The sequence below is a fragment of the Pseudorasbora parva genome, chromosome 20, assembly GCF_024679245.1.
Source record: "Pseudorasbora parva isolate DD20220531a chromosome 20, ASM2467924v1, whole genome shotgun sequence".
Taxonomy (NCBI): domain Eukaryota; kingdom Metazoa; phylum Chordata; class Actinopteri; order Cypriniformes; family Gobionidae; genus Pseudorasbora; species Pseudorasbora parva.
The window spans coordinates 4,455,512-4,481,049 of NC_090191.1; the positions used below are offsets into that span (position 1 = coordinate 4,455,512).

At 38.8% G+C, this 25,538-nt stretch overlaps 2 protein-coding genes and 1 long non-coding RNA gene across 4 annotated transcripts; 1 reads left to right on the top strand and 2 right to left on the bottom strand.

The window, feature by feature from the left end:
* Positions 1–3,750: 3,750 nt before the first annotated feature.
* Positions 3,751–6,865, bottom strand: LOC137049394 (gastrula zinc finger protein XlCGF49.1-like). The gene has a single exon (XM_067427948.1). It carries the CDS (start codon positions 6,862–6,864, stop codon positions 6,298–6,300), a length of 567 nt encoding a protein of 188 aa, XP_067284049.1. The 5' UTR covers position 6,865; the 3' UTR covers positions 3,751–6,297.
* Positions 6,866–12,987: 6,122 nt separating this feature from the next.
* Positions 12,988–20,911, bottom strand: LOC137049279 (gastrula zinc finger protein XlCGF57.1-like). Of its 2 annotated transcripts, XM_067427778.1 has the most exons (4): positions 20,837–20,909; positions 19,862–19,946; positions 19,662–19,789; positions 12,988–15,056 (listed from the first exon to the last, which is right to left on the bottom strand). In XM_067427778.1, exons 2-4 carry the CDS (start codon positions 19,891–19,893, stop codon positions 13,936–13,938), a joined length of 1,281 nt encoding a protein of 426 aa, XP_067283879.1. In that variant the 5' UTR covers positions 19,894–19,946; positions 20,837–20,909; the 3' UTR covers positions 12,988–13,935. The 2 variants fall into 2 exon arrangements, with proteins under 2 accessions (XP_067283879.1, XP_067283878.1); XM_067427777.1 differs by having other exon boundaries at positions 19,662–19,946; positions 20,837–20,911.
* Positions 20,912–23,007: 2,096 nt separating this feature from the next.
* On the top strand, positions 23,008–24,135 carry LOC137049437 (uncharacterized). The gene is made up of 3 exons (XR_010899598.1): positions 23,008–23,222; positions 23,803–23,883; positions 23,997–24,135. It is a non-coding gene; the product is annotated as an uncharacterized lncRNA (long non-coding RNA).
* The last annotated feature ends 1,403 nt before the right edge of the window (positions 24,136–25,538 follow it).

Genomic DNA, 25,538 nt, shown 5'->3' on the forward strand with positions numbered 1-25,538 from the left:
GTTTGGTGCTGATCGGGTGACTCGTCTAGGAGGAGTATCGCAAATTCCACAGCATGCGTTCCACAGCATGCGTTCAACAACCCCTAATAGCTCACTTCCTGTTGGGCTGACGCATAACTTAGAGCACGAAAGTTGTTCGGCCCGATGAGCTCTATATGTGTACCGAGTTTCATATATGTACGTGCAAGTCGGTTTGATTTATAGACTACGTTTTCAGACCCCACTTTAGGGGGCGCTGTCGAGCCCCCCTGCCACGCCCGGGTCCCAGCCTCAGCCCGGCCCTGATGGCCGCGCATTCTGATGCGTGTGCAAAGTTTCAAGAGTTTTCGAGCATGGGAAGGGCCCCAAAAATGCCCAAATAGTCGGTAAAAAAAATAATAATATATAATAATAATAATAATCCTTAGAAGAACAATAGGGCTCTGCGCCCTTTCAGGGCTTGGGCCCTAATAACAAATAATCCTTAGAAGAACAATAGGGCTCTGCGCCCTTTCAGGGCTTGGGCCCTAAAAATAATCCTTAGAAGAACAATAGGGCTCTGCGCCCTTTCAGGGCTTGGGCCCTAATAACAAATAATCCTTAGAAGAACAATAGGGCTCTGCGCCCTTTCAGGGCTTGGGCCCTAATAATCCTTAGAAGAACAATAGGGCTCTGCGCCCTTTCAGGGCTTGGGCCCTAATTATTTAGGTGATATTATTTCAACTTAGAAAGTCAGCAGAAAGGTAAATGTTTAAAATGAATCTCTTGTTTCAGGTGTGTGGGAATACAAATGTAAACTCATGGTAAGTGTGTCGTTTCACCTTTTGTCTTTAATGGCTGTTGGTGATTCTGCCTCATCATTACTTTAATTGCTGTGATTGTTGATGCTAATCAATATCTGAGTTAAGTGTGAATAAATGGGTGAAGGTGTGACTCTTCCTGATGTCTATGATAATCAGGGCTATAGTTGTGCTGATTGGATTAGAGCTGTTTCTATAACTGCTCACATCCTTTACATGCTTTGTTTGCTTTATCTTCACCTGTAAGGACGGCCCTCTGAAATCTCTATAAAACACAATGTTTCTCAGCTTTAGTCACACTTGATGACTGCAGCACTGCTGGTGAAGCCACTGAGAGACACGTGATACACTATAATAAAGATGGCATTTATTAAAGTGAAGGGGGAAGACCTGAAGATTGAAGAAACATTCAGAGTCAAACATGAAGACGTGAAGATTGAAGAAACATTCAGAGTCAAGCATGAAGACGTGAAGATTGAAGAAACATTCAGAGTCAAACACGAAGACGTGAAGATTGAAGAAACATTCAGAGTCAAGCATGAAGAAACTGAGGAGCAAAGAGGTTGGTTTCATTCTCAAAGCTGAACTCGGTCATTTGATCCTTATTAAAATCATCAGCTCTTCAGAAATGAAGGATATTTTGAAGAATGTCATATGAGCGTAATAATTAAAGTGGTTTTATTTGACATGGAGCGGGTCAGACAGATTACAGTTGAGATTACATGTCCAGACAAAAACTGCCTTCAACCTCAGAACATCCGACTTCCAAGTTGGACATTCGTTATTATGACGTCATGCATTAAATGAGTAAAAATCTGTTGAAAAATATGATCACATTAACATATCTGAACATAAATAGTTGCAAACGTTCATTGAATCACTCAATAAATTAATCATATGTCAAAAACAGTCGTCTAAAAAAGCTTTTCTCCAGCTGACACACTTGATATAGAGTTATACTGCTGTCTGCGTTTATTCTTCATTTAAAGGCTTTGATCAGCAAATAAAACAACCTGTAACTTCATAATCAACTGGATTGAACTCTCAATGGATGTTTACCAACAGGCGTATTTTAATCTCTAATATTCTTCATTTCTCTTTAGAAAAAAGCACAATAACAACTACAATCAACAGAAGAACGTACGTCATACCTCGAGGTAAGCAGCTAATACATGCAATATTATTAATATAATATAAACTCATATAGTGAACACAGTATAAAGCAGCATTTCTTCTCTCCCACAGGTCTACAGGTCTGCTTCCTCACAGACTCAATGTGTCGGGATATTGAGGACTATTTCCCAAATGCTCAATGCTGGGTTCACCCAGACACAACTCTCATGAGATCTGCTCAACAACACATCAGACACTTTGAGAAACTGCACAAGTACACATTAGTGATTCTCCACATAGGAACAAACGACATCGCGAGTGGAGCGCCTGCGTCGACTGTGGTCCAGCGAATGAAAACGCTCATAGCCAGAATCTCATTGGTCAATCCACACGTTCTGTATTTCACAATCAGCGCTGTTTTACCACGAGTGAACGACGACTCCACAATGAAAACGACAATCAAACAATGCAACAGCCTGATCCAACATTGGACTTCACAAACAAGAAATATCCTATTTCTGAACACTACAAAACCATTTCTCAAAAATGGAAGAATAATCCAAAACCTATACAAAGACGACGGACTTCACCTAAATCAAGAAGGAAAACACAAACTTTTCACACAATTTCAGCGTTTCCTCGGGCAATTTTGCCGGTTTTCATCAAATGCAAAACACACTTAAAAACACTTCATGAAAATCTGAAAAACATAAACTTGACTTGTTCAATAGATTTGTGCAGCAATAAAATACATTTCAATTAACAAGACCTCACATATCTTCCTGAAATTCATCTTTACCTACACACAACTACAACAAAGTGACGAGTGTGTAGCACACAAATTTAGCCTTTACCTCTGTTGTTTTAAGTTTCATCTGGTTACTTTCTACAATAATGTTATGAAGGTCAACTGTACACATGACTATAATAAAACTATCTTGTGATTTTAAATCTTGACATGAGTCACATTATTTACAGCACATCCCAATCCAAATTGTTCTTTCTTTAGTCTCTTCACATTTCATCACGTCTGTTCCCTAGAAAGATTAGTAGCTAGGCTACACCTCTCATGACTTCTGGCCGTTAGTTCTGTCATCATGTCTGATCTGGGCCGGGGTTCCCCAGATATGTAATTCCCAGAATACCCAGACCAAGATGCAAAAACTCTTTCAAATGAAAAAATGCAATTTAAATGTAATCACTAGGCTTGTTCGACTTCACCTAGCAATACGCACCCCGATCGGTGTCTGACTTGAAGCAGTGCATGCCAGTTAGAAATTTTGTCCGACTTGAGACAGCGCAGACGGCACGTGACTGTGACGTATGTCAACAAAGTACTGCGAGAGCGATTCGAGAGCAGCCGGCTGATGCAGCCGATGCAGATTCTTAAGAGTGGCTGCTCGAGCTCTGATGACGACACAGCTGATCCATGATTGGCCGGATTCACCGCATGACAGCGATCACGTGCGTTTCGTGTTTATTCTAAAACCTTATGTTATGCTAATGCTCACAAATAATTTATTTATAACACTAAAACCTCTTTTCATGTAGTTGCATTGTTATATTGTCATGTTTATCAAACTAAATAAAAAAATAAAAAAAAACCCTGATAAAAACACCACTTGACAGCACTTCATTGATAGTGTAGGTTTATATGTTGAACTTCAAAGCAGCACTGGGTAACTTTTGCTCTCGGGGTTCCCCCTACGGTTGGGAAAAAATAATGTCCTCAACTACTGTCGTAAGCTCTGTCATCCTACAACAGGGGATGCCATCGCACGTGCATTTGTTGACATGACAACCCTGATAGCCCTGAACTAGTGATGCGCGGGTCGTCTCATAACCCGCGGACCCTGTATGTCTATTTAATGGTCGTGGGGCGGGTTGTTAAAATATATACAGTGGTGTGGGGGCGGGCCAAGTAATTTCATAAAAGCAGCACTGACAGTTAACCTAAACACTGCAGGAGGAGTTCACATGCAGGTGTTCTTCTGGCGTCACGTGTGAAATATCTTCATCCCAGGTAACGTTACAGTCAGTGGCATGTTTTAGCATGTCATATGAATATAATTTCATGGGTTTTATTTTTTTCAAACGCCAAATAATCATGACTATATTATCCGACAAACAAAGTTGGGCTCGCACGTCCGAATTAAAGAAGTGTGGGTGTTGGTAGAAGTGACGTATATGCCGTGAAGCAGTCGAATTTTGTAGTTCTTTTTGTTCTCGGGTTACTACCCGAAACCCGAAGTTTAAAAGTACAATTAAAAACGATACAGACCCCGTCAGGCTATGGCAGACGTGTCATTCAACCTATTGTAAGTCAATGTATCATCTTGAGTCTTGAAAATATATTATGAAGGTTGAAAAGTTACCTAGTGCTGTTTTAAGGGTCTGTAAAGTTTGAATTTTATTTTGTTGTGTTAGTTTAAGTGTTTTTTTTTGTCTAATCACATCATTTAGGTCCATCAACTATCTTGTATAATTTATAAAATTTTGTCAAAATAGAATTTTTGACAATACAATATTCTTTAACAGAAATGTAACACTTAAGACTGTTCAGTAATACTCAAAAGCTGACCATCAGAAATCAACAACTGACCAACTAATAATATATTAGACTCAATCCAATGTCTAAATTGCCGACTGATTCAAGAGAATGGGCTGACTGATTCAAGCTGATAGAAGAGCATCTTTGACTGAAATAACCACTCGTTAAAACCGAGGTGTGCAGCAAAGCATTTGTGAAGCCACAACATGCACAACCTTGAGGCGGATTGGCTACAACAGCAGAAGACCCCACCGGGTACCACTCATCTCCACTACAAATAGGAAAAAGAGGCTACAATTTGCACAAACTCACCAAAATTTGACAGGTGAAGACTGGAAAAATGTTGCCTGGCCTAATGAGTCTCGATTTCTGTTGAGACATTCAGATGGTAGAGTCAGAATTGGGCGAGCATGGATCCATCATGCCTTGTTACCACTGTGCAGGCTGGTGGTGGTGGTGTAATGTTGTGGGGGATGTTTTCTTGGCACACTTTATGCCCTTTAGTGCCAATTGGGCATAGTTTAAATGCCACAGCCTACCTGAACGTTGTTCTGAAAGCGAAAGGGAGTCAAACACAGGTATTATTAGGAACATGGTTTATTAGGAACATGGTATGGTGGAACATTATTAGGAACATGGTATGGTGTTCCTAATAATCCTTTAGGGGAGTGTATATAAAGACATGTAGGGCTGTCCTCGACTAAGGATTTAGACAATCGAATCAGAATTGTCGAATCTCTCTATGGTCGACTGATAGTCGAATTGTCTGTGTGTGTGAATGGGTTGGGAGGGGCACGACACTAGTCAGCAGAAGGGTAAAACTATTTTTATTTTCTTTTACACACTGCACACAGCAACAACTTTTAATAAAGCGACCAAAACTTCCTGCCAACTGACAGACGAACTGACAATGGCTTTCTTATTTAGGTTTAAAGGTAATGTGGTGGATAAACATTCATAAACTGTTTTCTCACAAAGCCACGATCGAAATACAGAACATCACACAAATATATAAAATAACATTTTGATAAATAAACCTAAAAAAAATACCTGCCTAGAGAGGAAAAGAACACTTTGAATGCGTTTACATGCACGTACCGATTGTGCCTAAAGGGGGTGAAGACGTACGCGAAGCTCAGCCCCGCTCACCTCAGGATCTCACTCACCACCACCTGACGCGCACATTATATACACGCGAGCTCAATTTTGAATTGACTGACAGATGAGCTGCATGAAAGCACTCTGTGGTGCAGCAGGATTTTAAACAACTTCCTGAGTGGCCGCGGACAGGCGCTGAATGCCGCCGGTGTGTGTACGCTCACTGAACGTGTTCTAATTTTAAAGGTGTGGCGCGAAGCTCAGCGCCCTTAAAGGGGTCGCACACCTATGCTCAGCTCAGCTCAGCACCGCGACACGTCTTTAAAATATTGAGCACCCCCATATTGCCAAAATGGTTTGATCCTCGTTTCATAACACCCGTGAAGATTCGACCGTGAGATCGGTGGTCGAATCAGGCTCCGCATATCAATGCATCGAATCTTCCACTATTCGGGGTTACCCCTAAAGACATGATAAATATTTTTTCAGTCTGATAAAAAATTCCCTTTGTGGATAAAATTGAGTCTAATTCTGACTCGCTTCTTAATTATGAATTCAGGCCTCTAGGGTGATTTAGTACCATAACAATAATCAGCACATTATACAGTCTTTTAAACATGAGGTGTTTCCTGTCTGTGAGATTCATTCCACACTGATGACATATAAAACCAGTTCTCTCATACAGTAATACTCATGTGGCACTCCAGCATTTTTTTATACCTAAAACTTTTCCCAGTCACCACATGTGAACGCCTTCTATACAGTGTGAACTATCATGTGTCTGTTAAGGGTTCCTTTTCGGTTGAAACTTTTTCCACATTGTTGGTAGGTGAACGGCTTCTCTCCAGTGTGAATCATCATGTGGTCTTCAAAATGTTGTTTTAGAGTAAAATTCTGTCCACACTGAGGACATGTGTAGAGGTTTTCTCCAGTGTGAAGTCTCATGTGTCTGTTAAGGTTTAATGTTTTAGTGAAACTCTTCCCACACTGAGGGGATGTGTAAGGCTTCTCTATAGTGTGAATTTTAATGTGTCTGTTTAAACTTCCTTTTTGAGTGAATCTTATTCCACACTGTAGGCATGTGTAAGGCTTTTCTCTAGTGTGAACTGTCATGTGCCTGTTAAGGCTGCTTTTTAGAGTGAAACTGTTTCCACATTGTTGGCAGATACAATGACTTCTAGTTCCCTTCTTTTTACCACTTTTTGGTGTCTTTTCAGGCTGTGAGCTACTAAAAGATTTTTCTACCATTAGAAAATAATTGTTCTTAAATTGATCTTTCTCTTCCATTTCATTCAGTACTTCACTCCCCTCTTTCAGCACCATCAAACCTAAGGTGAAAGAGACAAATACAAATTAACACCAGTTTAATGGCACAAAGCAACAGACAAAAAAACAAAAACATTTACATGTAAACATGTAAAGTATCAAAACCAACATAAAAATAGATCCTAAAAGAAATGGAAAAGGGGACAGTGCAGAGGGCCCACATTTTCATCTTCCCCCTGAGCTTTAGCCAATGTTTACGAGCTAGCGCACATTTTCTGAAGGCGATCATGGGATTGACTGACAATCTAACATATTTGATTTGAGTCCTCAAAGCCTAATATTCCTATGGGGGGGAACAAGGCTTGAGTAGAACTTGACTCAATTTGACACAAGAAGCAAGAAAACATGAAGCACAAGCAATCGGAAAAACACGACGATCCACCACAGGACTGCAAATACAAGGAGAATAAATAGGGAAGCAAACAAAAAGAGGGTAACAAGTGACGACCAATAACTAGGAAACAACATTGGCAGGGTTAGACAATGGACACGAGAGCACATGGCACAAAGAAATACATGACAAGTCATGTGCTCACACCAAACATGACAAACACAAGCACATGGCCAGTGTTGGACTTTTTTCTCCCAAAGTCCTCCCCAAGTTCAATGATCGGCCAGGAGTCGAGTTATCAATCAAAAGTATACATTTATTAAAGTAACAGCGAGTAAAAAAGGTTTCTGAGCTCAGGATCCAGACCAGCAAAGACCCGCATCAGGAAAATCCTGATGACTTCACTATGGCTGCTCTTGAATGAATTTCACAACTTTATCATGCATATTTTATATTCTTGTTCTTCATCCCCTTCTCCTTCTGTACTGTCTCCTCCAATTGGGGTGTCCTGCGTCATCACACACACACACACACACACACACACACACACACACACACACACACACACACACACACACACACACACACACACACACACACACACACACACACACACAAAGAAAGTACAGCTCTGGTATTTTCCATCTTAGAGATCCCCTACCCCCTCTGTCTAACCCTTGCTTGACCTTGTACCACGTCGTACCACCTATCCTTATCCTTAGTTTCGTTTCACACCCTTTATAGCGTCCTGCATAAATCTCAGCACATTCCCTAATCTTCTGTACATTTGCAAGTTAAATCATCATAAGCAAATTGAAGAACAACTCAATTCCTAATGAACATCACTCAATCATTAATACTTCATGATGAAAAACACAATTAATACTGTATACTTAATACTTTATACTGTGAATCATAATATGCCACATGACTAATACTTCATATCCTAATATGCGACTACATGAAAATAATGAACATATCCTTGAAATAAATGAAAATATCCTTCAACATCATGAGCCCTGTGACATCATGGGGCCTGTCATCATCGGCCCTGTGACACCATGGGGCCTGTGACATCATGGGGCATGTGACATCATAAGGCCTGTGACATCATGAGCCCTGTGACGTCATGGGGCCTGTGACGTCATGAGGTCTGTGACATCATGGGGCCTGTGACATCATTAGCCTTGTGACGTCATGGGGCCTGTGACGTCATGAGGCCTGTGACATCATGGGACCTGTGACATAACGAGGCCTGTGACATCATGGGTCAGTGTAGGGGGATAGAATGAAACTGCGTTGATAAAAAGTGTTTATGCGTCTTGATAACATGCCAAAATGGCATACGAATTGGCGTGTTATACATACGCCATTTCATGAGATCAGTCTGCCATGTTGTGATTTCCATTACAGTAGCATTCCTGTATGTGATGCAGTGCCGTCTAAGGGCCCGAAGATCACGGGCATCCAGTATTGTTTTCTGGCCTTGACCCTTCCGTACAGAGATTGTTCCAGATTCTCTGAATCTTTGGAAGATATTTTGCACTGTAGATGACGATAAACTTCAAACTCTTTGCAATTTTTCTCGGCTCCTTTCTGATATTTCTCCACAATTTTTCGCCACAGCATTGAGGAAATTTGTGATCCTCTGCCCATCTTGACTTCTGAGAGACACTGCCACTCTGAGAGGCTCTTTTTATACCCAATCATGTTGGCAAATGGCCTAATATGTTGCAAATTGGTCCTCCAGATTTTCCGTATATGTACATTTATCTTTTCCGGCCTCTTATTGCTCCCTGTCCCAACTTTTTTGGAATGTGTAGCTCTCATGAAATCCAAAATGTGCCAATATTTGGCATGACATTTCAAAATGTCTCACTTTCAACATTTGATATGTTATCTATATTCTATTGCGAATAAAATATAAGTTTATGAGATTTGTAAATTATTGCATTCCTTTTTTATTCACAATTTGTACAGTGTCCCAACTTTTTGGGACAAATCCGGAGGAGGAAATGAAAGTGGATTGGGCACACACTAAGGAGAAAGAATTCAATCGCTAAACAGGCGATGACATGGAACCCACAGGGCAGGAAGAAAAGAGGCAGACCGAGAACCACCTGGAGAAGAACCACAGAACAGGAAACGAAGGGAGAAGGGCTGACATGGCAACACCTGGAGCGGAGGGCCCAAGACCGGAGAGGATGGAAGAGCTTAGTCGATGGCCTATGTGTTGAAAGGCTTAAATAAAAATAAAAATAGAGGAAACATAAAATACTCCATAATTTTAGTCATACAGATAATAAGAGTAGGACATCGTTTAAAGGTGCACTATGTAGTATTTTTCCAGTAAAATATCCAAACACCACTAGGCCGGTGTTATATATTTTGTTCAGTTGAGTACTTACAATATCCCAAATATTTCCAACTATTTGTAAATTGTGAGAAAATTGCTATTTTAACTAAGGAGTAATGTGTCAGCATAGCGTTTATGGGAGTCGCCTGTCAATTGCGTCATATCTGCGTTACCCTCGGTTTTATTCTGCAGAAGCGTTTTTCTCTTAGCAGTGTGAACATGTCACAGCAGCGCCAAGCGAACGCACAGAGTAATGTCATAACATCATTTTAAACACACTTAAATGTATCTAATATGATAAACAGAGCTGCATTACCTTATACTTCTGACCGGAAGTGGAAATAGTGCACGCGCCCGGCGACTGTGTCCTGTCCCGTCATAATAAAAGTCCTGGTACTAGTGAGCCGTGTGTTTGTGTCACAATCGCTCCAGCGGCCGTGCTCAGCTCCTCAACACTCAGTCCTTCTCTGCTTTATACTACAGTAACATTAATAACCGCATCCATGAATATGATTTCTACCCGTGTCCTATTTTCCACCGGCTGTGAGGTGAAGACCACATGTCCCAAGATGCTGCGCTCAAACTTGGCGTCATCAAACTACACCTTTGTTTTGAATAGGCGCCCTCTAGTTGCATAGTGCACCTTTAAAATTGTGAAGTGTTTATTTACATTGTGCTATTGTAAAATAAAGAAAGCAAGACATGCTTTCTGTGGTCTGGTTTCCTTTCTGTGAACTTGTTTGAGGAGTGCCACGTCTCACGATAATGAACCAAACTCAACAGCACAGTCGCAGTTTTTACTTTCTTTTTGGTGATATGTTAAATATTTAAATCAAACAAAAAGTGGCCCAACAATATTTTGTACAGTAGCAACACCACTGCTTTGAATGTACCGGCAGATGGAGGCGTAAAAATGAAGTGGCGTAAGAATGAGGTCAAAGATCCAGCGTTTATTTCAAAAAATGCACAAATAAAGGTTTTCCAAATGGAGTGCAAATTATATTTTACAGTGGGAATAAAAAACAAAGTAGAATAAACAGTTCAAAAATTATTTATACAAACAAACGTTTTGGCTATGCCAACGTATTGGCCCAAAATGGAGCAATAACTATCTCCAACTCACTCTATGAGCAACTCTGAAAGTTCCTCTTAAAAAAGACAAGCCCCTCCTACTTAGGCTAAACCAATTAACACATTTAAGGAAAGCACCGTTATAATAATAATAATTCAGAAATATATAAACCTTTGGGAACAAAACAAACTTAATTAACTTTTAATGTTTAAGAATACTAAAACAAGAATCAAACGGATCACCAAACTCCCCCTCACACATGAGAAACATTAACGGTGCCTTCTTGGCGGGAATGGGATACTCAAAATGGTAGCATTTACTGTGTTTTGCTGTGTTTGTGGTAGGAAAATGTTCCAGTTCGTAAGTATAACTATTTATATGTATGTGGTTATATGAAAACAATAAACATCTAACATGATTACTGGCCTTGTTTTACTTCTTAGTTCAATACATAAATCAACAGTGAAATGTATAACTCATATGTCAAACTGAAGAAGAAATGGCTTGGTGAGGACAGGAACAACACTTAACAACCCATACAGAAATGTAATATATGTACATATATGTCCCTATATCCGAGTAGAGATGTCATATATGTTTCATATAAGGCAATACATTATTAGTGCATATATACATTCTCACGATATATGAAGATATAGGTTTATATCATGTATGAAATACCCATAGAATAATTCTTATATATACATATATTAAAATTATTTATATGATGATTTTTTTATATGGTACTGTATGTTAATGCCATATATGTAAACAATATATGTCAAATTTATACATGTAAGTTTATTTAAACATAATATATGCAAACATTCAGTATGCTTGTATAGGATTTCATATGGATTAATATAGTGGTGTTTGAATCTTGGCATTTCATAATTTGGTTTTGGTTCAGGCTTCGGACATTAAAAGCTCCATGTGTGTTTTTCTCTCCGTTGTAAGTGTACAGTTTGAGCATTCGCTTGGTCTCGTGTGAGCATCTAGTTTTGCTTGGGCAGTATTCACTCTTTTGTCCATGTGTTTAGGGTTATTTGTTTAGCATGCGGCTTGTGCTCATCATTAGCCAAGGCGTGTACTTTCATGTTTTGTTCTAGCATGTAACGGTTACTCTGGTACATGGGTGACATTTTTCATCCTGTCCTCTAGAGGGCAACAAATGGAGGAAGTGGTTTTAAGGTTACGAGTAGCATAGAGGAGAGGCATGGCAATGGAGCATGTGTGAAAATGCCTGGAATCACATTGTATTTGAGAGTTAAGTGAATTGTACATTCTAATGCTTTACAATCTTGTTCAAATGCACATTTTTATGTACCATAAAAATGTTAATTCATAGTGTTTGGAAGTTTGCAGAGAAGCTCGCAGAGGACTCGGTTATGGGGCTTGAGTGCACTGATACCTACTTCTTACCTGTGTTGGATTGTGCCAGTGCCTTATCTAGGATTTAGGATTGTATATCTTCATTGCCTGCTGGGACTGGGCCTTCTACAACACTCATATAAGAGACTTGCATTGCAGACTGTATATCATTTTCCATTTACGCCATTTTGAATTGTTTGGTACTGTTTTTTGTTTGTGTATCACTGGTATTTTGGGTTTGGAATTGATTTACTGTTTATTTGTTTACTTATAGTGTTGAGCTTTGATATTCACAATGCTGTCTTGGATTTCCATCCATGTTATCTCATTCAGTGGTTAAATAGATACAATTTATTTTTACTCCCTCATTGAGAATCTTACAGTTAGTTTGAACACAAACTATTGGCAAAAGTGAATTCCCGTTTTTTTGAGGATTTTTTTATTGTATAAAAACTAAGGCGAGCCAGTTACAAGCATGAAGGGGTTTGATTGTTTCGATTGTTTATTTTTGAAGTCTAATAAAAAGCCCATTAACCTCTGCACCCTTGAGTCCTTCATCTCTTTCCTCGCCTGACAATAAGTAACATTATAAATATTTTATATTTTAAATGTCATTTGTTTTATACATAGTATAGATTTTAAGACTCTACGACATTTGACAGTGATAATGATTTGTCACATATATAATTTAAACATATATAATATGTGGACTAAAGATATATGTCAATATATGGAATTTCTGATGCTGTGCATATATGTGCATTTATGTTTTTACTCTATATGAGCATATTAGGATATTTCATATATGTCAATATATGCATTATACATACATTAACATATATAATATATGGGATATATTTATATGTCAATATATGGAATTGTTCCAATTTCTAATATGTTTCATATATGTTTTTACTTTATATATCACATATATCGCATATATTGATATTTCATATATAGACATATATTACATTTCCGTATGGGAATACACAATCAGTGAAACAAAAAAATCTGTGTTAAATGGTGTATAAGTTTGCGCAAAACAGATAATTTTGTGTATGATGTTACAATAAGAAGTGTATGTATGTATGTTCTCAGTCTTGTGTCAGAATAATAAGAGTCACTCGTCACAGAAGCTTATTTACTTGAGTTATTTTCAATGGAACTCCATTTTCCTTAAATCATCCTGGCGACCCAGGGTTTGAAAACCACTGCTCTAAGGTGATTTAGTACTCTTACAATAAACATCACATTAATAATAATAATAGATTTTATTTATAACGCACTTTTCTTTCAGAAGAATCTCAAAGTGCAAATTATTATTACATTATTCAGTCTCTCAAACATGAGGTGTTTCCTGTCTGTGAAATTCATTCCACACTGAAAACTTGTAAAACCAGTTCTCTCATTCATGAATACTCATGTGGTAGTCCAGAACAATTTTATACGGCTTCTCTCCTGTGTGAAGCATAGACTGTAAAAAAATATGGATGTATTATCCGTGAGGTCACCCATAGGATTCCGATAAGCCGTTCTGAAGCTTAAAGTAGGGGCGAGCTGGGTGTCGCCATCTTGTGAGCGAGTCATCGTGTGTCACTCCCGGATAACAGAAAATGGGCAAAAAGGCGAGATGTGTGCGGAGCTAAGGTGATGCAATGACTATAAACGGCAGATAAATGGCTATCCACCTGTAACCACGCCCTTAATTATGCAGAACTTTACGGCTTTATATAACGTAAACGAATGAGTTATAAAAAAAATTCACCCCCCTCACAGTTATCATGAAGGTCAAAATTAGCCGTATAGGCAAAAACCACAATTTGTACCAGGCTGTAAACATGTTTTTTTGCTGTAAAGTTGGGCATTTTATCATGGGGCTCAATGAGATTCTGCTCCCTTCTGGAGCCTGCCTCTAGTGGCCAGTTGAGGAATTGCAGTTTACATTACTTCTGTATTGGCTTCAAGAGAGATCGTGGGAGGTTTCCGCTTGGTGTGAATTCTCATGTGCCTCGTAAGGCTCTCTTTTCGGTTGAAACTTTTTCCACATTGTTGGCAGGTGAACGGCTTCTCTCCAGTGTGAATTCTCATGTGGTAGTCCAGTACTATTTTATTTCTAAAACTTTTCCCACAGTGACCACAGATGAACGGCTTCTCTCCCGTGTGAACTCTCATGTGACTGTTAAGGCTCTCTTTTCGGTTGAAACATTTTCCACATTGTTGGCAGTTGAACGGCTTCTCTCCAGAGTGAATTCTCATGTGACTGTTAAGGCTCTCTTTTTGGCTGAAACTTTTTTCACATTGTTGGCAGGCGAACGGCTTCTCTCCAGTGTGAACTCTCTTGTGACCGTCAAGTCTTGCTTTACGGCTGAAACTTGTTCCACATTGTTGGCAGGTGAACGGCTTCTCTCCAGTGTGAACTCTCTTGTGAATGTCAAGTCTTGCTTTACAGTTGAAACTTGATCCACATTGTTGGCAGGTGAACGGCTTCTCTCCAGTGTGAACTCTCATGTGGTTTTCAAAGTGTTGTTTTCGACTGAAACTCTTTCCACACTGTTGGCAGGTGAACGCCTTCTCTCCAGTGTGAATTCTCATGTGGTTTTCAAAGTGTTGTTTTTGACTGAAACTCTCTCCACACTGACGGCAGGTGTAGGGTTTCTCTCCAGTGTGAAGTCTCATGTGGTCTTGAAAATTTTTATGTAGATGAAAACTCTTTCCACACTGTTGGCAGGTGAAAGAGCACTCTCCTGTGTAAATTCTCATGTGGGCGTGAAGGTGTCCTTTATTACAGAAACTCTTTCCACACTGGGGACATGAGTACGGCACTCCAGTCTGAATTCTCATGTGCCTGTTAAGGCTGCTTTTTAGAGTGAATCCGTTTCCACACTGTTGGCAGATTAAATTACTTTTAGTTCCCTTATGTTTAGACTTTTTTTGTGACAAAGACTTTTCAGCCTGTAAGCAATTAAAAGGTTTTTCCCCTGTTAAATAATTATTCTTAAATTGATCTTTCTCTTCCATTTCATTCAGTTCTTCACTCTCCTTTTTCAGCACCGTCAGGTCTAGGGCAAAAAGAGACAAATGCGCATTAACACCAGTTTAACGGTACATAGCAAAAGACAACAAAACATTTAGACATGCAAGTATCCAAACCAACATACAACTAGATCTTATTCCCATGGGCATCACACCAGGAGGGAAAAGGTGGACAGTGTGGAGGGCCCACATTTTCATCTTCCCCCTGAGCTTCAGCCAATGTTTACGAGCTAGCACACACGTTTTCTCATTCTCTGTTTCAGTGGTAGTGATGGGAAGTTCGGTTCTTTTCCGCGAACCGGTTCTTTCGGACAGTTCGTTTCAATGATCCGGTTAAAAAAAACGGATCACCGGTTCTTTTACGTCTTTACGTAATGACGTCATTTCTATCATCCCGGCGGATGAAAATACATTCAAACACATACATATAAAGTATTTGTAATCAAAACAGCACTAAATACAGTTCACCAAATCGAACTGAATCGATTGTTACAACATCTACTTCAAGATATTAGTTTTATTTCTAGTTTGAGAGACTCTGACTGTCGTGCAAACACTGATGTTTTACACGGATTAAATAAACATACATTGACATAATAGGCCTACTTACACAAATCCTCAGTGTTCACCCGGGCTCATGTATTATCAGCATCAGCTGTCCCAGTCCGAGAGAAACAGTTCGGTTACGACGCTATCACGCATGCTCAGTATCTCAGCTCACCGGTTCTCAGAATCGAACATGTCCGAAAGATCGAACGTGTCCGATAGAAACGGTTCTCGATTCTGTACCGGTGATCCGTTGCAACCGGTCGATCTGACTCGAGAACCGCTGTATCAGTGTGTGTGTGTGTGTGTGTGTGTGTGTGTGTGTGTGCTGAGCACAGGGTGCTGAGCTGCGAACTGCTGCAAGCTGAATATCAAACCTACTGTTTTGATTACATCTATTTTAAAATCTTTATCGACTTAGAAATTAAATAAGATAAAAGCTGTTCCTGAAAATATCCTGCATTATTGATAAAACAAATAAATGTTTAATTTGACCGTTTTACAATCTATTGTTTCCAAAACTTTAAAATAATACAGTGACAGCTTTGTTATAATGTTTCCAAACGTGATTAGTTTTAAATACACTTAACCTGCATTTCGTTCCTCTGAACAAACAACACGCATGCGCAGCTCATCGGCTCATCGGTTCTCAGTATCGAACGTGTCCGACAGAAACGGTTTTTGATCCTGTACTGCTGATCCGAGGATCCGAGAACCGCTACGTTCGGTTACAGGCGCATGCGCAGTAACAGCTGCTCGTGAGTTCATCAGATCTCTCAGCAAAACATGTCTCACTTCAGCTAACGATTGGAGTTACAGCATCTACTTCAAGATATTAGTTTTATTTCTAGTTTGAGAGACTGTCACTGATGGCAGAAAGTTAATAACTACAGTAACTTGTGGGATCAGCCCTGATTTGAGACGCGAACCGTTTAGAACGATTCAGTTCGATTTGGTGAACTGGTTCGACCGGTTCACTATAAAGATCCGGTTAAAAAGAACGATTCGTTCGCGAACCGGACATCACTATTCAGTGGTCCTCTCACAATATGTCCAAAGACCAGCTCTGATCGGCTGAACTTGAGAGACTCCTGCACCATTTTACAGATTGAGAATAAAAGCAAAGGGACACCTTCGTCCCACTCAGATCATGCCTCGATGCACTAATTCCTAAGCATTAAAGGTCAATAAAGGACAAAAGGTATGATGGAACCTTTCCAATGACCCCTGACTCGCTGGATGACAAGCACTAGATATACACTGCGTATTATTGAGCGAATTAAAAACTTGAGCATTTTAGATAATTAGCCCTCTGATCAGTCTGGACAATTCTCGGTAGGTAAAGAAGTTTTACAACTGCTCGGGATGTGATTTTACAGAGTGGAATTGCTTACGGGTATCTGGAGTACATTGCATTCATTCTCTGATCTTTAATAAATGTTTTTTTTTCATAAACACAAGGAAATTATTACGGAAGCCCCAACTAATGCGGAACAGTATTTCATTGATGTAAAGAAGCAATATCTTTTACATAAAACACAAATGTCGCACAAATATAGCAGAATATTACTTGACCCAACAGATAATACACTCCATAAAGACAAAGCGGGAGTCTGAACTAAACTATGTAAAATGTCGTAAGGGAATCAACAATCACAACTGGAAAGAGTTTGACTTTAAAACAAAAACTTTTTTACAACACCATTGGCAATATCAAAATTTGTTAATGGCAAGGGGTAAAAAAGGCTGAGATCATGAAAATTCTGACGTGCCTTCTACTCCCGTTTTTCTTGCTGGAAGGGATACTCCAGGATTGGTGTCGTAAAAACAAGAGATATATTGCATGTACTCTAAGGCCCTGTCCACATGAAGCCAGCGCTTTCCCAATCCGATCTTTTTTTCCCCTCGTTTCAAGAAATATCTGCGTCCACACAAGATTACAAAAACGGACTAAAAACGATGTAGTTTGCATGCCAGGCCAGTGTGTGGCGCTGTAATTCTGCCACAGAAATACACTAAAAACGGAGAAGAAGAGTTGTGGCTAGCAGGGGTATAGCAGTGGTCGGAGGTGAGGCAAAATCTCACAATAAAATAATAAATACATTTGCTACTTAACAGATGTGTTTTATTAATGCCTACACCTTTCCCGACCCAAAACATCCCCTTAAAACAATGCAGATACGTTAATTAAATGACGCGATATTGATGTGCGCATACCCAGTGCCCGTAGTTGTATCCCTTAACTCTTCATCGTGCTCGATGTAGTGTGATGACATCACCGTTTCAGAAAATATACGGATTCGCTGTACACACGAAAACGGAAGATGATCGTTTCAGATTTACCCACTTTGGGACCCGGTTTCGAAAAATATCGGATGCATGCTTCTAAATTGCCGGATCCGTGTGGACGAAACGCTGATACGGTACAAAATGTATACGTATACAGCTAAACGCGTCTCTGTGTGGACAGGGCCTAAGTTCACAAAAAAACTATAACCATTAATTCGATGAAGCCACATGCATTAAAAACAAATTGATCGGTATGGAACTTTTACTTATTTGCTGTTGAATTTGATTTGATTTTCAAATAATGCTGTGTGTTTTCTTTCCACTCTTTACTTGTTATCCATGTACTTTCTTTCTCCTTTACTCGAGTCTATGCTGTTGTCAAGGAATGGTTAGTTCATTGTTGAAAAATAAATAAACAGACCTATTCCAACACAAATAAAGGACCAACACAATCCACTGATATGCTCAAAGGGTTTGCACATGACAGGAACTGGGATTAAAGGTGCTGGTGGAATCACCTGGTTTGGTTTCCCAGCATACCATCAAACATGACAAGTCTTGCAATACTGTACCACATCACACTTGGTACCAAACCGTACCTCTAATGCTTTCCCAGCCAATTTGCATTGCAACAACAATGACCATACATCTTTTGGCCAACCCAAAGAAGTGGCAATCTTTTCAAAAGCGTTAATAGCCTATACATTGTAGCGTAGAAAACATTCTGTTGTAAAAACATTTTTTTTTTGTTTTAACGCACATCAGTGATGTGTGAGATGCGAAATATGTACTGTATTGCAAATCATTGAATGCAGGTGTTCCAATCACTTCCATGGCCACAGGTGTATAAAATCAAGAATCTTTCATTTACTAACTAATATTGGCACGTAGATGTGTTCAGGTGAGGTTTGGGGCTGATTGGACATTATATGCCTGACTTACTTCCTGTTTCATGGCTAAACATCAGACTTTGTCAGGCTGCCACGGACAGGCCCTTCAGGGAAAACAATAGGGCTGAATCCGAAATCCCCCCCTAAACCCTCAATAACTATTCCCTACATTAGTCCACTTGAAGGAGTGAATGAAAACGAGTGAGTGAATTCGGACAGCCGCTGTGTGTACATCAGCTGTACACTCGTTATTGCGGTGCAATGTGGGATTGAATGAGTGCACTCAATATTGTCCACTGTGGTCTCGGACACCCCTTCAAATGGCTGTCCCCTCAAATAGTGACCTATTCAAGGGCATAGGGGGCGATTTCAGATTCAGCCTAGATCTTCACAATTTAACGAGGCAAAGGCCTTAAAATTAGACAGTGCAAATATGATGATGATCTGATTAAATCTCTAGGAGTTCACTACAGTTAAACATCTGGAAATGGAAAAAACTGCAAAAATTTTGCTGAGAAAATTCTAAATATCGCCCTTCCTGTTGGGTTTTCATACTTTGCACCCAGGGTCTTTTTTTTTTATTGGTATTGGGCTTTTTACATGTCTACTGAATTTCATACTCATATGTGAAACATAGCTCGAACAGCGCTTAATTGAAATTTTGTAGGCGGCGCTATCAAGCCATTTTGCCACGCCTAATTCTGAATCCCATATCAGATATACATTTTCACCACTTCTGACGTGTGCAAAGTTTCATGAGTTTCCGAGCGTGTTTAGGCCCACGAAAAAATTATTAATTTGGGAGAATAATAATAATAATAAGTTGAGCAATTACAGTAGGGTCCACACACCATCGGTGCTCAGGCCCTAATTAGGTCATAATTCAGCTTTGAGAATGAAACCAACCTGTTAGTTCTTCAGTTTCTTCATCTTTCACTCTGAATGTTTCCTCAATCTTCATGTCTTCACTCTCCTCTTCCTTTCTTTGTTCATCAGTTTCTTCATGTTTCAAACTGAATACATTTTCAATCTTCAGGTCTTCACTCTCCTCTTTAATAAACTCCATCTTTATGTCTTCACTCTCCTCTTTAATAAACTCCATCTTTATGTCTTCACTCTCCTCTTTAATAAACTCCATCTTTATAACAGTGTGTCACGTGGATCTCAGTCACTTCACCAGAAGTGTTTGTCCTGTTTAAGATGAGAATAATAACAGAAAGAAAAATAAATCCAAAATCTCTCCTAGTTCAGTAGGTCAGTGCGTTAGTAAGATAAGCTTTTTTTCATTTTATTAAACTTTCAAAATGACAGTTTCTTGACACGTTTTCACAATTTGTAAGTATAAATTGAAACATAAAATTAAAAGAAAAAGAAACAAAAAAATTCAACTTAAAATTAAAGGCCATCACAAACGTTAAATTAATTTAAGAGTTTTTTGAAAATTAGCAAAATTGGGTTTTTGAAAACTCACTTTAGTTTAATGAATATAACATTTTCATAATAAAAACAAATTGATAATATATATTTTTCTTTTAGAAATGTCATATTCATTTACATGAAATAAAACATTTAAAACTAGGATTCAGTTCATTTGAACTCTTATAAATCGAGACATCTCATATCTAATGTGTGTTCCTCAGGATATATTCTGTCAACGATGTTAAATGACACTTCTTTGGTTTTATTTGTTACACAATTTATTACACAAGAAATCCCCAGATGTATTCCCATTCAAATGAGGAAAACATATTAACTAAAACTAATTTAGATGGAGAAGAAGAGATTTAATTAAAATAATGTTACTGCATTTATTATAGATTCAAACAAGTTGATAACTGAGTCTAAAGCTCCGGTTCTCTCGCCACTCGCCAGAGACTCAATTCATGTTTGAACTGATTCACGATATAGGTCGAAATGAGACGCTCCTTCTGTTACTGAGTTTATTATGTTACTTTACTCACACAACGCTGATAAATGTTAGATAAAGCAATGCAGTGCTACATTTTAATAATACATCATTAAATCTGCTTCACTTTAAACGGTTTCTGTCGCTTCAAACCCTTTAACTCCTTAAAACAAACCTTTCTCCAGCCAAATCACAACAGATACACGAGCAGCGGCGCAGCTTGATGATGTCACACACGGAGACCAAAATAAAAGTCCCGTTTACACACTGTTGCGTCTAAAATAATGGTAGTGTATAGAAATTTACGTAGAAAAAATTACAACATTCAGAGATGAACGTATTTGATGGAATACATTTACTAACACAATGGTAAGTTAATAAAATAGAACAAATTGAGAGTAAAAATAAATAAATAAAGTAATACTTTAAAAAAAAAAAAATATTTGTATTATCATTTGAATAGTTTTTTTTATTTATTATTTATCCATTTTGTCATTTTATGTTTTGATATTTTATATTACTAATAATTTATTTTCTATTGTTTAATCTTATGATTGTGCGGTTTTCCATTGTTTTTTTTCCCCTCGGTAAATTAACACTTGTAATTGTAGCAAAGATTATTCAATAAACTCTGCTCTTTTATTATAATCACTTTATCTTCAACTTATAGAAGGCTGTTAATAGAGTCCAGACAAGACTTTCTGTTGACCGGTTTACTGGGTTGCACACTCAGATAAACTGATATCTTTTGACAAGGTCCGGTGTTGTGCTGAAATCAGTGACCTAGATAAATCTGTGACTGTGACTCTCCGTTTTTCCCCAGTTTATTTTAGCATTGTATATGTCATTTATAAACCAAATTCTTTAGGGTGTTATGGATCAACTGGTGATTGTGTTATAATATGTTAAAGGGTCATGAAACCCCCCTGCTGCAGCGGTGTTTTTTCACACCTTCGATTTGAAAAGGCTTGTTAAAAGGGGAGTGGTCGACTGTGAAAAGGTGGGATGGTATTGTGTGGAAAGAGGGAATGTTTGCATAAATAGGGGAGTGTCTGTCAGTAGGTGCTGAGCGGTTCTGAGACATGTTCTTGGTTCACGTTGGCATTGTTTACCACAGAGAGATTAAATGAGGGATGGATGAGTACAGCGAATGAGAGAGCTATGAGTGGCGTGCAGCAGAGATCGCAAATCATTCAGCTCTTCAAAGTTCAAACCAGCATAATTCAGTGAGAAATGAAAATAAATGTTATTCTGCATGTCGAAATATTTTGCAAACGTGATAAAACTATATTTGTCCAAATATGCACGCTGTTTGGCAAGATGAACAACGCGCCGACGTGATAAGAGAACGTGAACCACCCAACATGCGATGTGATAAGAGATGTGTAATTCTAGATCGGGGTAAAAGCGAAGGGGTTTGAGGCTGACCGCGCATCTGAAGCAGAGCGACGCGCACTGGGTTGCCGTGACGATCCGCGCTGTCTATCACTCGGCAGCTAAATCTATATTTGTCCAAATATACATCACACTGTTTCACTAAGAGCCCGAACACATGCGGTTTAGTGCATGGCTGTGACGACAAATAAAACGGAGAGGACGTGGCTTTTGTTCATTAGCCTACAGATTACAGATTGGTTATTTTGCACTCCTGACATAGATAGTCAACGCTTGCAGGTTCGGCGTGCGATTCCTCAGGTGAATTTTACTTTACCGAGCCTTTGTAGCAAAGGCTTGCACAGACGGCGCCGGTTACAGCTCGCTCGGCGCCCTTTACGTTACTTCGTATCAGCACAGCGCCTAGCTTTCCTCCGTGACTTTTCCGCACGCTGCTTCCAAAACTTCCCCACCATATCTCTACAATAATGATGGAAGACGAGCCTGACAGAAGTGACTGTCTCATGCATATTAACTAAATTATCTTGTATGCATACTACAGCGCAGGGATTGGACTGAATGAGCTTCATGTCATGAATATATATCGAGAATTGCTCAGAGCGGTCGACGTCAGCATGTGCCCAGCTGCCCATACTTGGGCCGAAAAGGCCGTGCCGACGTCAGCATTTGTGACGTTGCTCCGACTAAACTTTTCAAACCGGAAGACAGAAATCGCTCTGAAAAATGCAAAAATAACTATTTTCACATATGAATACCATTAATAAGTACCCTTAGTGTTTTCAATGATGTGCAGCCTATACATATCTGTTTACATCTCAAAAAAAGTGTTTTGGGGTTTCATGACTCTTTAAGTCCAGTCTTTTGTTCAACATTTCAGAAGTAGTTTATAGATCTCTTACTGTAACTGATCATTTACAATACAAACATTGACTTTATACATTAATTGTAAACTCAGTCCAGTTTGACCTATAGATATGATAAGCTACTGTATGAGTGCTAATTATTAATCATTGTCTGATTATTATTAGTGCTAATGTTGAAGTCTCTCTCAGACTCTCTTCTCAGGAACCGGTATTGTATTGGTGCTATTCGCCTTCGTTGAGTTTATCGTCTCCATCTGTCTGTCAGCATTTGCCTGTAAAGCCGTCTGCTGCTGTGCTCCTCAGGTGAGAGATGTCAGGGGTTCCCAAATGTTTTTGTCAGCTGAACCCCTCAGATATACATATAGAAGTGAAATACTTCACACTTGTGTTTATGCTTTAAAAGAACCAACAAACACTACAACAATGTATTAGTTAAATTCCCCTTTTAAATGTTCAAATCCTCAATTAACATAAAGTTTTTAACTTCTCTCAACAAAAATGTTGGAAATGATGTGCATGTAAATAAAGTGAACCTCAGATTATTTGAAGTCAAGCACTATGAGATAAAAGTGGAGTTGACGTTGACTAATAAAAATGTCATTAATAAAAACACAAGAGCTGGAAAAGCTTTGCAATATGCCACAAGGTTTAACTGCTTCAAAAACAGCAACATTCCCAACTACATATCATGTTTTTTTTTTAGTTGTGAAATTATTTTAAGAAATCCAAATGAAAGCATAAGTTTCCACACCAGGACATTACAATAGGATTTCTGTCTTTTACTTTTTTTCCTACTACACTGATGTCTATAAACCTGTAATACTGAAACTATCTGCCAGTGTCATTGCACGTGTGGGATAAAAATCGACATGTTTTTCTAAAGGTGCCGTTTGTTCCACAAGTTATAATTCCACCGCCATGTGACTTTAGACCCAATCATTTCCAACATCTTAACAACACAGAGGTAAGAGAAGCCGTATGAACTGAATGTGTGTAAATCGTTTAGTATTAGGTGCATTAATTGTTTAATAGTATCAGTAAGCAAGGAAGCTGATCATATAGCTTTTTCTCTTGCAGATATCTGTGGTCAGCAACCCGTCCATGCATCACCATCCTGCAGAAAATCCTCCACAATACAGTGAATTTAAATGAATATCAAAACAGAGTTGAGGTGGGACACATTGGGTTTCCAGTGATTTCCTGTCCATTATCTTTAACGTCCTTTCATTATCAAGAGAATATGACAGCAATATTGTCAGGCCGTTTAACAAACCAATATAATCTGCTGCCTGTTACCTGCCAAAATAGGATTAATGTGGAGAAAAAAATTATTACTGTTAAGTTAGCGCTTTTAAACATCCGTTCACTTAAGAACAAATAATTTCTAGTCAATGACCTAATAACCACTAACAACCTAGATTTTCTGCTTCTAAATGAAACGTGGTTAGAAGAAAACTGTAGTGCAACAGTCCTAAATGAAGCAGCCCCTCCTAACTTTACTTTTATGAGTGTTTGCAGAGCAGTTAGGAGAGGTGGGGGTGTTGCTGCTCTTTTTAAAGATTTCTATCAATGTAAGCAAGTATCATTTGGTGACTATTTGTCTCTAGAATATCTGGGTATTGTGTTAAAAGGTTCTCCACGCATCCTGCTTATCATTATTTATAGGCCTCCGAAATACTCTGCAGGTTTCACTGAGGACTTTACAGAACTGTTATCAATAATTTCCTCAGAGTTTGACTGTTTTGCTATTGCTGGGGATTTTAACATTCACATAGACAATATTGAATCCAGTACAACAAAAGAGCTCATGACTGTTCTTAACACTTTTGATTTGACACAGCATGTAAATGGACCCACACACAATCGTGGACACACTCTAGATTTACTTATCAGTAAGGGTCTAAACATTTCATCGATTGTTATTAAGGATGTGGCACTGTCTGATCATTTCTGTATTTTCTTTGATATATCAATCTCTCCTGCCATTGAAGCTAGATCTGTCTCTGTCAAAAAGAGATGCTTAAATGAGAACACTAATGTGCTGTTTATGAAGGCTTTATCTCTAACACCAAGCATATCTGCAGACTCTGTTGATTTTCTCCTTGACTCCTTTAATTTAAAAGTTAAGAGTGTAATTGATGATATTGCTCCTCTAAAAGTCAGGAAAAAGAGTACCAAACAAAAAGCACCTTGGAGAAACTCAACAGCAATACAAATAATGAAAAGACAATGCAGAAAATCTGAACGCATGTGGCGGAAGACAAAACTTGTAGTCCATTATAACATCTATAAAGACACCCTTCATGCTTTCAATGTTGAACTAGGCAAAGCTAGACAGACCTTCTTCTCAAATATTATAAACAGAAACATAAACAACACGCGCACTCTTTTTGCTACTGTCGAGAGACTAACAAACCCCCCGAGTCAGACTCCTAGTGAAATGCTCTCAGACAGTAAATGCAGTGAGTTTGCTTCCTACTTCTCTGAGAAAATCAATAATATCAGAAAGGCGATCAGCACATCCTCTAGTTGCTCTGGGGTCAGTCAGATCATACCAAACCCTCGGAAAATTACTATGTCTGATTTACTTACAAGTATAATAGTTTATTATATATGTTT

Coding starts and splice junctions, on each gene's coding strand:
- LOC137049279 (XM_067427777.1), bottom strand. CDS start 19,893: ATGGAGTTTATTAAAGAGGAGAGTGAAGACATAAAGATGGAGTTTATT. Junction 15,057..19,661: donor AGAAACTGAAGAACTAACAG/GTTGGTTTCATT, acceptor TTTTTGCCCTAG/ACCTGACGGTGCTGAAAAAG.
- LOC137049394 (XM_067427948.1), bottom strand. CDS start 6,864: ATGGTGCTGAAAGAGGGGAGTGAAGTACTGAATGAAATGGAAGAGAAA.